The sequence below is a fragment of the Falco cherrug genome, chromosome 7 (genome assembly GCF_023634085.1).
Source record: "Falco cherrug isolate bFalChe1 chromosome 7, bFalChe1.pri, whole genome shotgun sequence".
Taxonomy (NCBI): Eukaryota; Metazoa; Chordata; class Aves; order Falconiformes; family Falconidae; genus Falco; species Falco cherrug.
This window is the reverse complement of record NC_073703.1, coordinates 54,952,919-54,969,348: the sequence shown is the minus strand read 5'-3', so window position 1 is coordinate 54,969,348 and position 16,430 is coordinate 54,952,919. Positions and strand designations below refer to the sequence as shown.

The window sequence follows — 16,430 nt, the reverse complement described above, 5'->3', positions numbered from 1 at the left end:
TTCTAATCAAAATGAGAATAAGATCTCAAAGGAAGATTTTTTGGATGCATTTTGCAAACCCAGTGTTCTGAACTTGTGTTCCATGTTTGATACCCTCTATCAGTAGTACAGACTACACGTGGTCCATATATGTGAAAAGTATTTAGAAAACAGTAATCATAATGTGTATTACATTCCTTCCTTTAGGTCTATTCTGAATGTAATTTAAGCTAACAACTGAATAATAGTATATGCAGCTGCCTTTACCCAAATTTCTTCTGATTTTTTTTTTTTCTTTTTTAAGGTACTCGATGTGCTTTGCTCTCTCTGTGTCTGTAACGGAGTTGCAGTTCGTGCCAATCAAAATTTGATCTGTGACAATCTACTGCCTAGAAGAGACTTACTCTTGCAAACACGTTTGATTAATGATGTGACAAGGTATAGTGACATGTGTTATTGATATATTAGAAGAAATGGAACTTGCATGTCTTTAATAATTGATTGGTGAGAGTACTGTAACCTAAGAGATGTTCCACAGCTTTCAATATTGAAACACACACTTTAGGAAGTGTTTCTGTGCTAAATTCTGGAAAACCCATTTTTGTTAACAATACAGCATTTGTAATAGAAACTGTGCAGAAACAGAAATTACTAATTAATAGTAAGATCTGTTCTGAAATGAAAAGGTGGAAGTTGCTTGTTCCTCATTCAAAACAGAGCATGGCTTTCCCTAATAATTATTATGGAGTATGTAAAACATACTGGGAAGTACTTGTGTGTTTTAAGAGGGATTTGACTTCCTGGAAGCCTCACTCCTGTTTGTTTGGTTTTTTTTTTATTTTAAGAAATGATGTTGTTATTCCTCTTTTGACTATTAAGTTTTTCAAAGCGTGGAACCTATACCATGGAAGATGATTCTACAGCAGCTTTATAAAGTCATAAAATGGGTTGCTATTTTAAATATTATAAATGAAATGTGGACATCTACACTCTTACCATACTTGCAAAGAAAATTTGATTATTGTAGAGCAATATAATTCATATGTCGCATTTTATATTTATACTAACTGGCTTACATTTTCTTTCTTAGCATAAGGCCAAACATATTCCTAGGTGTTGCTGAGGGTTCTGCACAATACAAGAAGTGGTACTTTGAGTTAATAATTGATCAGGTTGATCCATTCTTGACGGCAGAACCCACCCATTTACGAGTTGGATGGGCCTCTACTTCAGGTTATGCCCCCTATCCTGGAGGTGGAGAAGGATGGGGAGGCAATGGTGTTGGTGATGACCTGTACTCTTATGGTTTTGATGGCCTTCATCTGTGGTCTGGTAAGTACTTTGTTCACTTTCACTTTTTCTTACCTACCTTTAGGAGTTACCTGCCTTTACTTTGAGTAACTGTGTGTATATAGCATGCTATTTTATAATAAGCTACATTCAGAACTCCAGGATACCATGAAGTTGTTTGGAATTTCAGGTCAGACTTCTTGTCTGAGATTTTAGTCAATATTGAATTATACCAGTTAGGCTTTTTAGCAGATAGCGTCTATTTTCATGTTTTTGATCAAAAAATGGCATTTTCCAGATCTAGACCAATAGTGACTTGTCTGTTGGTTCAAAATCAATGGATGTATTGATCTCAGACAAATTAATTGTACATGGATCTACATTTGCATTATTCTTTCACTTTGTATCTACAGTTGAAGCAAAATGACATTATTATTCTCACATCTATTGATAGATTTAATAAATTGAATTTAAATTTTGATAAATACTTTCATGAAAGGTAATTTTGGCAATTAGAAATAAGAATTGCTACACTTCTACCAACTTTGGTTATTTTTAAACACAAATGTCTGTGCTGGAATCTCAAACTGAAAACCTGTAGTTGCTATGCTGTTTGAAAAAATAGTTTTCATATTAGTATTTAAAGTAGACTTAGTGGAAAAAAATAGTTTTTCTAGGAGTGCCACTTAAGTGTGTAGCAATTTAGGAGACTCAGTACTGCAGTGAAGTGATACTGCATGTGTATGTGAATGGGAGTTAATGGATGCCAGCAAATGCGTATTTTGTGGTAACTTAAGGATCAGTGATGGTAAAGTTGTGGGTTTATTAGCCATTCTTTGTTCAAGAGAATTGAAGATATTAGTGGGCTGAGTGGAAGTGGAAGTCACTGCCTATGCAGTTGGGAAGATTTGAGTAAGAGCTCTAGAAGAGTAAAAGGAGTTCACAGGAGGACTCAGCTGAAATGTTGCAGTTCAAATAATTTTTCTAATAATGAGTGTGTTGTAAATAACCCCCTGAGGAAAAAGGAGACAACAGAAGAATCTGATTAGGATGCTTTGGAGGGATTAGTGAGAGCCCTCTGGGGCATGTAGTTAGCTGGAAAGTGGTGTTGGAGCTATGAGCAAGGCTCCTGGGTTTTTGTGTGATTATCCCTTCCCCAATATATCCAGGGAAAGTGAACTAGGATAAACTTTATGTAAACCAACAGGTTTGTCATAGCAGAGTACTTTTTGACCATGTCAGTTTAAGTTCCTATAGAAACAACCAGCAAAGTGCTGCTGCCTATTTGTAAGATTCAAATGGCAACACAGGAAATCCTGATGGCTGTTTTTTGCTTTCTTGAAGTTTCTGCATGCTCTTTAAATAAGGAATGTTTCAGAGAGGAAGTAATGCATAAGGCTATAAAATAAGAAATTACTTAAGGAATTAGTTGTATGTCCTTAATTACATCATCTGCTATCTTTGTAACGTCGTTAATCAAATTATCAATAAGTAATGGAAGGAGAAAGAAAAACAGTAGGAAGCAAAACAGTTGCTAAAATTTCTAGAAGATTTTTACATATGTATTCTGTTTACGTAAATATTTAACACAGAGCTCTGGCAATTAGGTTTTCTACCTAAAATGTGTATCAGTCTATCTTAATTGGTAAAGGTCTTTCATCCATATAGAAGATTTTGTTAAGAATACAGATGAAACTGGAAGATCACCTTTTATTAATGTCATTTTAATATGGTCCAACATTGTATTTTCTCTGCCTTATACCTTTGTTAATCATAAACTATTTGAGAGCGAATGTTATTGACTAGGTCTCAAGATAGAATTGACTAGGCTTCAAGGTAGAATTGAATTGAAAACTGAGTTTCTTTTCTGGAATCACATGTGGACATATTTTTCCAATGTTAGACGATTCCTGCCACCTTTTCTCTGAAGTGCTCAAACCTTGAGTTGCGAATGTAACATTTTGTTGTAAAGGATATTGTGTAACAATATGTCTCACCAGGAATTTAGCTTTTACATTTGTTCAAAAGACTTAGAAAAAAAATCATTATCAACACACTCTATAGATCTTTCTTAATTTAACTGTTTTGTTTCTTGAGTATGTAGCTGTCCATGATCATTCAGAAGTTTGAGGAAAAAAACGGACACTATTTCAGTCCTTGTGTGTACAGTCTTTAATTATGAAGTAGCATGTTATTTTTCCTTCCAGATCTCCTTGCATACATAGTAAACAATGGATATTTTCTATTTTGTTCAGTTTGTGCCTTGTGCTTTATTTACTGTACACTGTTGAAGGCATGTAGGCAAATTCATTAACTTCCCCGTAATTCTTAGTGCCTTGAAATGCCATATACAGCTAAGTTTTCTAACTGCTCAGAAAAAGATACTGTGGGGCCATGCAATTAAAAGATGTGTTGCAAATACAATGTACATAAATATACTGAATTTGATTTTACAGCCTTAATTCTAACATTTCCTAATATGGGTATATTTGACTTTTCAATTATATTAGCATTGTTCTGGCATAGGATTTTGTATATAAAATATCTGTTTGTGTGTGCTCGCACATAATTCAATATTTTTTTTCAGCACTACTGAACAATTTTCAAATGACGAATAGTTATTCTTTTGAGTAGGCTAGGCACATCTGTAACATACTCCATTAGAAATGGCTGAATAAGTCATTAATACTAAAGCAAACACTAATAGAACCTTAGAAATACAGTGCTGGAAAATCTCTTAAATCTCTTCTCCTGCAGTAAGGGAAAATTCAGGGTACTTAAGCTGCCCTGAACAGTTGACTTGACTTGTTCTTAAGAAATTCCAAACACAAAAATTTGGAATAGCGCTTAGCTGCTTAATTAGTTTTGCTTTACAGTTCAAATAAAATGTTTTCAAGGGAATTGTTTTGAAAGGAATTCTGAAGAGAGATTCCTTGGCTGAAAATGTACTCAAAATATTCAAGTGTGATTGAAAAACTGCAGTTATCTGTAAATATGTGTAGTTAGATTACTTCATATATATTATTTCTAGTTAACTGTTATTATAATTGCTGAGCCATGTGCATGGCCGTAAGGTTCCACCTTCCTGGATAGGGAAAACTAAGCTCCCACTGTTTACTGTATGTTTGTAGTTGATAAAGTAAACCTGGCGTGTTAAATTCTTGGTCCATTTTTTGATAACTCGGTATACCATTCTGCCTCTTGATACTGTAAACCTGGATATTGGTCATAATCACAGATACAGTAGAATTATAGAATCATAGGATGGTTTGGGTTGGAAGCGACCTTTAAAGATCATCTTGTCCAACCCCCTGCCATGGACAGGGACACCTTCCACGAGACCAGGATGCACAAAGCCCCATGCAGCCTGGCCTCGAACAGTTCCAATGATGGGGCATCCACAGCTTCGCTGGGGAAACTTCCAGTGTCTCACCACTGAATATTCACAGATATGTGAATCTAGTATTTTGCAAATAACTAAAGAAAAAAAAATTGATATATCAATGTTAGCTTTATAAAAAGGATATCATTTACTGTGCTTCAGCACTCCTGCATCAGGCTACAGTGTGAACTTGGGTGATTTCAGCTGAACATGTTCTGTCTTGCACACAGCGTCAGAGGTCTCAAGTCATTTGCTCAGTTTGTGTGCTTTTCTGCCACATGTCAGTTTGAATAGTGTTGACTCAGTGTCTTTCTCTAAAAGCAGAACCATTCATAAAAATGATGAAGGCAAGATCATGTCTTCATGACTATGAACAAAAAACTTGATGGTGTTTTTGAGGAAATAATTTCATTGTCGAACCTGTGAAAATCTCCTTAAAGCTTCTCATTACTTCTGAATACTTTTATCCTAGGTCGAGTACCCAGAGCTGTAGCCTCTGTCAATCAGCATTTATTAGCATCTGATGATGTGGTTAGCTGCTGCTTGGATCTAGGTGTACCCAGCATTTCATTCCGCATTAATGGACAGCCTGTGCAAGGAATGTTTGAGAACTTCAGTACAGAAGGGTTTTTCTTCCCTGTTGTAAGCTTATCAGCAGGTGTAAAGTAAGTAAAACTTAATTTTAATTGTCATCTTTGCTGTCATGTCACACAAAATTTTGTACAAATTCATGTATGATTTGTTCTGTTTTGTTGTTTCAGTTCTGTCCAACCAGCAGCTGGGAGGTAGGGGGGCAGGAAAGTACTGATTTAGTTTAGTGATGATTTCACTTGAGGGTGAAATTTGAGCCTGTTAACAATTTAACCAAGTCACAGTGCCTGAAAATTGTTATTTTATGGATATTTGGTGTCTTAGAGGAAATTAATTTTGTCTCGTTCCAATTATCAGTGAAAAAAAGCACATTAGAAACACAGCAACACATTTGGCACTAATTAAAATTCTCACTGGCTTTCTCAGCAGGAAGTAAAAAACCTAAATCAGCATGAAAACTGATACTATATTCACAGTAGGAAATACAAAGAACTGATGAGAAGCAGTTTTAGAATCTCATTACTAATATTGCCTATTTCTTACCTGTTTTGTAGCTAAAATACTGAGATTTGGACATTTTCAGGCTTCTTGTGTTATCTTACCTTTAAATTATTCATAAAACCTGCAAATGTCAGTCTACGTAAGTGGCCAAAAACCTTGTGTTAACATTACAAAGCCAATGCAACCACAAAAGACTAACTCTTGCACTGCTGTCATAACATGACTAATTTCTGTTCAGATCATTTTAGAGCATTTTTTTTGCTGGTATTGACGGGCAACAATTTTAGGAAGGAAAGACAAAAAGACAATTAAGGAGAATTCTTCAATAAGAAAGGTTAGGATTTTTCTGTCTGTTGTAGGCCAAGCATGATTTATGCATAAAATATAGATAAGTTATGAACATTTTTCACTATGAAAACAATACTAACAGTCTAGATGTCAATAGCTGCCAGAAACTGCTGAATTTAGAAGAGATAATCAGGAATGGAGAAAGAGATTGTGGTGGAGGAGTGAAAAGATGCAAAGGGCTGGCTGTTATTTGAAGGAGGGTGTCTCTTATACATGGTAATTTTTGAGAACTGAAGGTTCAGTTTGGCCAGAATAGGAAGTATATAGCTTTCATAAGTAAAAGAAGGCTCAGATTATAAACAGTTCATACATTTAGCAATTTAAGGAAAAAGAAATCTTTGTTTCTGTGAAGTAAATCAGATAAGTAGTTCTCTATGGGCTTTTCCTTCTGTGATCAATAGATAAATACTTTGAGCATCTCATGTTTGAGAGAACCTCTTAGGTAAGAATACTAACAGAGACCAAACAGAATAAAGCAGGGCTGGGAAGGGTTTAATAAATCAACTTTCATTTGTTCTCAGGGAGTGACCCTACTATGTAGCTGCACTAGTACAAGAGCTTTTGAAACTGTTCATTAATTTTTCTGTAAGAAATCTGCCTAAACTGGTGTAATCAATTTTCTTCATTCTTATTTGATGCTGTTTGTGTATTTTGTGAGAGAATTTTCCCTTGTAGTTAATAGTAGTTGATGGCAGTAACAGATTATATGTAATCTGTGTTTGTTAATATCAGATTATTAGATGGGAATCCTGAGTTCATAAGTGGAGAAGAGTGTTCTGCACCAGGCACAAACTCCTATGTTTCTGCTTCTGTTTTGGCTTACCTGCTTTTCCTCTGCTTTCTGTGTCTTTCTCAGTCTCTGGTTCTGGGTATGCTTTATCATTCTATCATCATTTTTTCCTCTCTAAATCCTGGTCAGCACCTGCTTTCCTACAATCTCTTTTTCTGTGTTTTACTGTAGGCATTTTCTCCCTATCTGTCCTTTTTTTCCTCCTTCTACCAATGGTGCTATAAACTCTGCTTATAGTACCACAATACAGCCATTCAAATAAACAAGGAATTTAAACAGCAGCTCTGTATTGAGAATTCATTTTATTTTCTTCTATTTTTCTTTTCTTTTATTCAGATTTATTTAACGTCTTCTCAAAAAGTACGTAAATGCAGAGGTAAAGAAATGAAACACAAGATTAACTTTAAATGAGCCCTCCAACATGTTTTTAGGGAAGCTGGAGGTCTGGATTAGTTGACATGAAAAGTCAACATCTTAAAAGCAAATGCCAGCTGCTTTTAGTAATTAAACAAGGTGCATTAAATACGGTTATCATGGGGATCTTGTCTTTCACAGACAGCCTTCGTAGTAAGCAAAAGACTATTTAGCATAGTCTTGTCATTCAGGCTACAAAAACAAAGTATAGCTACTAGCAAATTGCTAGAATGGCAGTCACAGTTTCCGATGTACAGCCCAACTCCAAAATGAAGGAAAAGGAGTAGTCATTAAACTAAATCAATCTGTTTAATTATTTCTGGCTGTCTTTTGTATCTTTTACATTTATATGAAAATTACATGTCTGAGGAGAAACAGAAAGCTATAGGAGTTTAATAGGAATTTTAGGTACACTTCCGCAACTCATTCCCAGTTGTAGTATTTGGTATATTTTTGTATGCTTGATTTACATGATATGATTATAGTGGACTTTTTTCACCATATCCTCTGGTTTTTTTTCCTCATGTGCCAACTGCCTGCATGAATGCACTGAGAAGTTCATTTAAACCTTTTAAGTGGTATATAAATAGTCCTTATGGGATTTTTTTAGAGTAACAGTCCAGTTTAAATTAGATTTGTGTTTGCAGATCATTCAAATGCATTAAAAAATTCACAATTTACACCACTTGATTTAAAGTAAAAAACTTTTATTTTTTGGAAAGTATGCTACTGTATTGAATATTTAGTTTTGCTTTGACCAAAAGAGTTTTCAAAAAATAGTTGGTAGGCGATAGTGTTATCGATAGTATGTATGCTTGGTTACTCTGGTATTTGTCAAAGCATGAAATAAATACACCTGCATTTTTGTAAATGCTATTCGAATAAATGCTTGAGTTTCTAAATGATTTATTTATACTATTAATATATGCTGACTATTTGAGAGTATAATTTCTTCATTGAAAATTGCACAGAGTTCGTTTTTTATTGGGTGGACGTCATGGAGAGTTTAAATTTCTGCCTCCTGCTGGCTATGCTCCCTGTTATGAAGCATTACTTCCAAAAGAGAAGATGAAACTGGAGCCAGTGAAAGAATATAAGAGAGATTCAGATGGAGTGAGGGATTTGTTGGGTACAACACAATTCCTCTCCCAAGCTTCCTTTATCCCTTGTCCAATAGACACCAGTCAGGTATGTTAAGTGTGCAATGGCGGGATTATAAAAGGTGTCTTAACACAATTTAAATTCACAATATAAAATCTAAGATAGCTTGCCCCCTTTCTTAGCAATTCGTCATTTGTGTGTTGGGGTGTATTTAACTGAACTACATGATCTTGATTCTACAAGGTGTGGTAACTGGAACCCTTTCTTATTTTCTTTTCTTAGATTGCTCTTCCTTTTCATCTTGAAAAGATCAGGGACAAACTAGCTGAAAATATTCATGAGCTGTGGGGAATGAACAAAATAGAACTGGGCTGGACATATGGCAAGGTATGTTTTGAATGAGCTGTCTGGGTACAGTCACCTACAGTAGGTTAAGTCTTCTACCAGAAAACCTGGATTTAGAAGCTGAACAGAGTGTTTAACGGTTGTCTGTACCTGTTCGTTTATTGCTGGTAACGTAAGCTGGCAGGAGACAGTGATATTAACCAGGGGTTAGAAGGCAAATTTGGAATATAAATAAGGTATATATATTTTAGCACTGTAAGTAGTTAACTATTTGAAAAAATACCTTAATTGAGAAACGTACTAGCTATACCAAGATGGAATTCCTCTGAAAATCGTGCCAATACGTGCCCTCAACTATGGTTACTCTAACATTAGGGATCAAAGAGATAACAAGGAAAAAGTCCAGTGTAGAAATTAGCTTCTGTTGATAATGGAGAAAGGCTTTTGGTGATTTTTGTAAAAGTTCAAATTCCTCAGAGTTCAGGGGTTTTATTTAATTATTTACAGTTAAAACTTACCATTATAATGATCCCATATAATGTGGTACAACCCAACAGCTTGAAGAGTGTAAGACCATCTGGTCAATATTATTTAAATGTGTATGACAAGGCATTCCCTGTCCAACGGATGTCACCAAATGAAAAACAGTTAAAAGTGTAGGCCAAAAATATTGTATTCAGAATATTGTATTAAATTAAACAATTATATTAAAATCGGTACCTTCCCCTAATAATAAAAAATTCTAAAGACCGTTCTGTCTTAAATTTAGATTATTTCATCTTGCTTCCTTTCAAATTCAGTTTTACTGGAATAGTCCTGTATGTGCCCATCACAACTGTATCCTATCTTAGAAGAATCTTTTTCCTTGTCTTATCTTCTGCTGGTTTTACTTACAGATCTGATTTACCTTTTTCTTCAATAACTCTATCATACTATCTGCTAAAATGTTATTGCTATTAAAATTCTGAGCTTTACTAGCCTTTTTAATGTTTCTGAGCTTTGGCAATTGGAAAATGTTTTTGTATGTGAAATGTCATGGCTTAGTTACCATCAGGATAGAAGCGCTTGAGTGAAAGAACTTGTTTAAGAGTCAGATAAATATTCAGACTTATGTCAATATCAGAAAAAGAATGCTCTGCTTCGTTATTCCAGTGGAATTTGGAAAACATTGCCAAATGATTCATTAAGACTTTTGTATCAGAACATGTACAATAGATCACATTGTGCTCTATTGAGCATGTATTACTCAAGCATTCAGCAGAAATGTTCATTGAGTTTACAGGCCTGCTTTCTTGTGTTTAATGTATTTATGCAGAACACATGAAATCGCTGTATTTTTTTCTGATTTTGTTGGTTATGGAGGAGTACTTACAGTGTCTATTATAAATGAATCATGGAGAAGTTCATTTATGTAATGATGTGTAACTGTCATTGAGAGAAGATAAATGATATTGTTTACAATGTCTTTATTATTGCAAAGAATTAACTGCTTTTTTACTCTTGATTCTGGCCTGAATCTGGTACCAGGGAAGTACTCTTTTCTGTTGCTTTGTTACAGATACGGGATGATAATAAAAGGCATCATCCTTGTCTTGTGGAATTCTCAAGATTACCTGAGACAGAGAAGAATTATAATCTACAAATGTCAACTGAAACCCTCAAGTGAGCTTTAAATTTAAAAGAAAATAAAGTGGGATTTTTTTATTATTTTTATTCAAGCACTTTGTACTGCTGTAAGATATAAAAACATTAGACTATCTCATTCGAAGTGTGTTCTGCTAACTTTGCTAGGAGTTCCAGGAACACATTCAGAGCAATTTAGAAATATCTTGTGTCTACAGAGATATGAAGAAAAAAACGCCACCAAGTGCTGTTGGTTTTAATAAAGTGGCACAATTTTAAATCCACAGGTTTTAATTTTTTAGACTTTGAAGGTTTTATTTGTTATTTCTGATAAGTTATACAGTTGAGTTTTGAAATTCCATTGCTTTGAATTTCTCCTTTGTTTTTAAATATTATTAGTTCTGTGTATTTATTCTAAAACCAAAATAAATTTATAAAATGGGTGGGCACTATAAGGTTTCACTACTGCCTTTTTTTTATATTGACAGAACGCTTTTGGCCCTTGGATGTCACATTGTTCATGCTCATCCAGCAGCTGAGGAAGATCTTAAAAAAGTCAAACTTCCTAAAAAGTATGTACCTTATGATAGCTATTATATATTACTAGTAACGACAGGGTATTAATTACACAAAACCATCATAAGGTCATTTTAAAAAATTCTTGATACGAACCCGATACCTGATACAGACTTACAGAGCACATGGTTGGTCCTTTACCTTGCCTGTGATGATGCTTGACTGAATACTGCTGCATTAAATCATCTTGTGGAGTGATTCACAGAGACACGAATGGTCACATACTTAAACCACATACAGTTATATCTGCATTACATGATCTTAGAATAGATACTCCAAAGTTAAAAGCAACATCTCGGTGCTTTTCTACCACTTAGCAAAGAATAAGATATGTATATGATGGTAAATTGATCTACTTGAAAGGGGGTTTACTATTTTCCCATAACTCCTGTTTCGATTTACACCCTCTCCTTCCCTCCCCTCCAAACAAAGGTTTGTTCAATGTGCAGACATTTCCAGAGACATTTTTAATGCATTTCTTTAAAGAAGAGGAAAAAAGCGAAAATTGCTGTTTTCACAATGTTGCACATTTCTAGGAAATGTAAATATGTAGATTATTGCATAAAATACTGTCAGGTTTTTGCTTTATTTTTTATTTGGTAGCTAAACTGTAATAGTCAGAGATAAAACAGTTGAATGATCATTTGTATTTAGACATCTTTAAATCATCAGTAGTAATCACCCCAAAGGTGGCAAAGATTAATCAGGCATTACATCTGTGTTTTAGCATTGTCTGTGGGAATTCTGTAGTCCTCCTGGAATAGATTAAAGCTCTGTCTTGTAACAAAACTTGAAGACAGAAACAGTGATTTGGATAGTTGCCATTTTGCATCAGTTTATCAACCCACAGATGTCTTTTTTCCTGAAACAACTTTATCCATGAGAAGCAGTGAGGTTTTTTAAAAAGAGCAGTAAAATGAATGGTTTTATTATATGAGAGATGGTAATCTTGATCCAGTTGATGACATTAATTAAAAAAAACCCAACTTTTCCCAAGATTCACACTGCAGACAGTATATCATAGTTCTGTTTTGATACTATTGTCTTCAATAACAGAACAAATAACTCTTAGTTTCTGGCTCTTCTTAAAATATCTATTGCCTACATAAATCATCCTAGCAAATGGAAACTCTCTCATTTGAGCAAGACATTGTCTGCATGTGTCTAAAACAACAGTCTTTATACTATGTGGAAGGTTTGGAGAGGGTAATATCTGCTACTAAAAAACTACTGAACTACTTATTCAATGAAAAATTGGGAAGAACGATAGTTAAAATATGTTTTCTTCTGTTGGAAAAATGGTAATGCAATCTTTACAGACTAGTATACAAAAAATACCATACTTAATAATGAATAAAATATAATTTCATAAGGAGTCATCATGGAGATCTTTAAAATAGGAAGTACTTGAAAGATTTGAATAACAAATATAAAAAAATAGAAGGAGTACTCATTTAATAACAATTTGTTTTTTTCATAGAAACTATTTAGATGGATGAACATATGGATCTGGGTCACATTTAATTTTACATAGGGTGTAAGTAGCTGGAAAATGAGACTACTAGAATACAATTTATATCCTAGTCAATGACAAAATGTAATGCAGGGATTTTGCAAAGAAATGGAAGAGTAGGAGATTGAAAAGTGGAGAGAGAAAGTGAAGAATGCCACATAGAAAACTTTAAATACCATTAGTGAGTTATCTTGACTCTCTGTTTTCCTTTGCTGGCTTACAGTTATATGATGTCAAATGGTTATAAACCTGCTCCTCTTGATCTTTCTGAAGTGAAATTATTACCTTCTCAAGAATTTCTAGTTGACAAGCTAGCAGAAAATGCACATAATGTCTGGGCAAAAGACAGAATAAAGCAAGGATGGACCTATGGCATTCAGCAGGTAAGGACTTCAGATGCATTTGGAATAAGTAAGGAACATGACATTTTGTTTTCTAGAACATCAGTTGGGAATATTAAATAAAAGGATAACTCTTGAATGTCATGTCATGTCTGGAAAAGTTAGAGGGGGTGGGGAGTAGGAAAAGAAGCCTTGCCCATGCAAGTCTGAATAGATTGTCAGAACTGTATGGTTATAGCTGCAGGATGTATGAGAACATATTTTCATACTTCTTTTTTCATTCTTGTCTTTAGGTTTTTAATATTATTAACATTTGGCCTTGCATTTGTAGAACTGTTCTTCCTCAATATTTTTTCTCTTCTGTAAAGTTAACATTATTTCAGAATACACTGTCTCGTTATATAAAATCTTTGTGATGTTATAACAGTTTTCTTGTTCGTTTTTTATAACCCCTTTTTAGGATCTTAAGAACAAACGTAATCCTCGGCTAGTGCCATATGCATTATTAGATGAACGTACTAAAAAATCAAACAGAGATAGCCTCCGTGAAGCTGTTAGAACATTTGCGGGCTATGGTTATAGTATCGAGCCACCTGACCAAGAGATAGGTATGTACTTTCAATGAGAGTCATGGCCTTTTTTTCCCCTCAGTGCTGGGAAAAAAACATAAAATACTGAAACAGATAGGGAAAACATAAAATATGAATTAAGTAGTAGTATATTTTTGCAGTGAACTTTAATGAAAGGTACAAATATACTTTGTAAATTATTTATGTATTACTCAGATATATATATTTTTTTTTAAAGATTGGTTTTAGTTAATGATATGATAATTCTAATCTCCATGATTTTAGATTGGAGAAAATCTGGATTGTGAGTGGACATGGTTTTCATTTGGAAATGAAAGAAAGAAAATAATATGGGATTAATTTAAAAGAATTTTTTACATGCTATGTAGATTAGGTTTGACTGCTTCAAGTCAAACTCTGTTCTTAAAAGGCAGTACAAGAAGTGCACCAAGTTCAGATTTTTTTAAATTAAAATCAAAAGCATAAACTCTAAAAGTTTTCCTTCATATTTGCTATACCACTGTAATTTTTTTTGATAAAACCCAAACCAAAATAGAACTTATTTGATAACAGCTTTAAAATGTTCTAAATGTGTTGACTTGTGTAGGAAAGTATTTTGTTGTATTGTAATACTGCGTTACTGCATTGGATTGCATTACATGTAGTAATCTTACATTCCTGAGACTTCCTTGAGTCAGTTTTGTATTTGGGGCTCTGCACTGAGCGATACTTTGAGATATTCTGATTCTCAATAGCAGATAATCACTCATCCTGTATAGAATTAGAATGTGTTAGCCTCTGTAGGCTGATTACTGTTCCTCCTTTTTTAACATTTACATGAAGGTTCTTAAACATGCAATGGTAGATAATGGCTATTTCCAGAGATAGAAAATACTGGGGACAGATGAAAAGCTAAACAGTGGCATTAATAGTTTCATCTAATTATAAAAGGTGGATTTTTTTCTCTATTTTTACAGCTGACCAAACAGTGGAAAAAGTCAGCATTGACAAGATACGGTTTTTCAGAGCAGAACGGTCTTATGCAGTGAAGTCTGGAAAGTGGTACTTTGAATTTGAGGCTGTGACAGGTGGAGATATGCGTGTTGGCTGGGCTAGGCCAGGCTGTCGACCTGACGTAGAGTTGGGAGCTGATGACCAAGCATTTGTATTTGAAGGAAGCAAAGTCAGTACATCTTTATCTTTCTTGACCTATGAATGGGCTAGGCAGAGAGCTACAGTATAGATTTCTTCTGTATACTCCAGATCCACTACTGGAATATTTTTGGTTCATATAAAGATATCTCTGAGCTCTGTTTCATGCTGGATAGTATCTGCATTTTGATTCTGGTCATGGAAATTATGCTAACAAAGGCGTGTTAGTTGAAATCAATCTTCCTAGGATATACCCAAATGAGTAAAGTTGTCTGTCATAAGCACAAACGAAATAGAGCATTCACTTTTTTTTTATTTATTTATTTATTTTTTTTTACAAGTGGTGTTATACAAAAATAAAAAACTTTCTTCAATGACTGGAAGAGAGAACCACAGTTTTGTTTTCCCTTTTCTCTTTTCTGCTTTCTGCACATTCTTTGTTCCCATACTTGACTCCTAAAGGACAGGAAGGATGATAATGACACAACATGTGAAAACTGGAATCCAGTGAACAGTATCATCCAGGTTCTGAATTGCTGTTTGTATGTTACTGAAGTTAGGATGCCTTATTTTCTCTAAATGAAATAACTAAGATAATAGTTACATTAATTATATGAAAGCCATGATCAGTACTGTTTGCAAATTACTTTGAGATCCTGGAAGATGAAATAATTTGTTTGGTTTGTTTATTTTGTGTTTAATTTTTTAATTTTAGCACAGTGGGGTTTTGTTTACATGTTTTTTTTTGTTTAGGGCCAGCGTTGGCATCAAGGCAGTGGATTCTTTGGACGAAGCTGGCAACCAGGAGACGTGGTTGGCTGTATGATAAACTTGGATGACAAATCCATTATCTTTACTTTGAATGGAGAGTTGCTTATAACCAGTAAAGGTTCAGAACTTGCGTTTGCTGACTTTGGAATAGAAAGTGGTAATTTTCTTTTTATAGTTATATGGTTTTAAGAAGACAAAACCCAGAAAAAAACTAGTCTGTCATAATGGTTTAGTAAGCTGAGAATTCATATTTCAGTGATGTGAGCCTTCAGATGTGCTATACGCTACCATCATAAAAATTTATTTTAAGAGTGCTTATATGGCACAGATTAATTTTTTTTTCCTTTAACCACAAATAGTTATCAATGGGATTTCAACAATCAGAATGAGTAATTTTTTTTCAAGCTTACTTACTCACAGCTTAACTTCAGCGTTAAGAAGTGGTAATAATAAGCACCTTGAAAAATTCCTGAAAGCTGATAATGTAGTCTCTGATTATCTCACTGGAGCACACGCGTATTATGTTCTTGTCTGTAAGGGTTATAGTGAGTACTATGTGGTAAGAGGCTGCACCAAAAGAACAAATCTTTGCAACATAAATTGAGTCTGATTTGTAATTTTTTTTCCTCCATCCTATTCATAGCTAATCTGCATTTCACTTATCCCTGAGCTATTTTTCCTCTTCTGCTTCTGGCCTTTGGTTTTTTTGAGCAGTAGTATCTACATGACTATATTGAAGGAGGCAGGGAATATTTTCAAACTGTTTTGTTTTATTTTTTAGTTGACATTTTCTTTGGAAGCATATCTCCTGCAATCAGTAGTAGCTTCATACCTGTTAGTAATTGCCAGAAGACTTCGCAATTGCTCACTGTCCCTTTTTGGTCTGACCATTGATACAGTTTTTCTAATGGTAGAGAACTCTGGACTGCCTTAAGAAAGCTTTTCTGAAGGCTTAAAGTTGAAGTGTAGGAGAGAAAATTTCTCCTTTAGAGGTTGAACTGTTGGCTTTTCCCTGAAGGTACTGCAAGTTCTGTTTATTGAGGGATGGAGAAATAATAATTCAACAGCCTTTCATCCCTGTCTATTGGCTGATACGGGTATATGGAGACCAAAAAAATTTATGACCAAAAGATCATAAAAATTG

The 16,430-nt window shown here is 34.3% G+C and overlaps 1 protein-coding gene across 1 annotated transcript in view; it reads left to right on the top strand.

The window, feature by feature from the left end:
- Positions 1–16,430, top strand: part of RYR3 (ryanodine receptor 3) — a 233,215-nt gene that overhangs the window by 87,167 nt on the left and 129,618 nt on the right. The window contains exons 18-28 of the mRNA XM_055716387.1: positions 284–417; positions 1,070–1,311; positions 5,124–5,316; positions 8,267–8,483; positions 8,679–8,783; positions 10,300–10,403; positions 10,853–10,936; positions 12,677–12,836; positions 13,255–13,402; positions 14,341–14,546; positions 15,269–15,443. Coding sequence (XP_055572362.1) covers positions 284–417; positions 1,070–1,311; positions 5,124–5,316; positions 8,267–8,483; positions 8,679–8,783; positions 10,300–10,403; positions 10,853–10,936; positions 12,677–12,836; positions 13,255–13,402; positions 14,341–14,546; positions 15,269–15,443 — 1,768 coding nt within the window. The remainder of the gene's footprint in view (positions 1–283; positions 418–1,069; positions 1,312–5,123; positions 5,317–8,266; positions 8,484–8,678; positions 8,784–10,299; positions 10,404–10,852; positions 10,937–12,676; positions 12,837–13,254; positions 13,403–14,340; positions 14,547–15,268; positions 15,444–16,430) is intronic.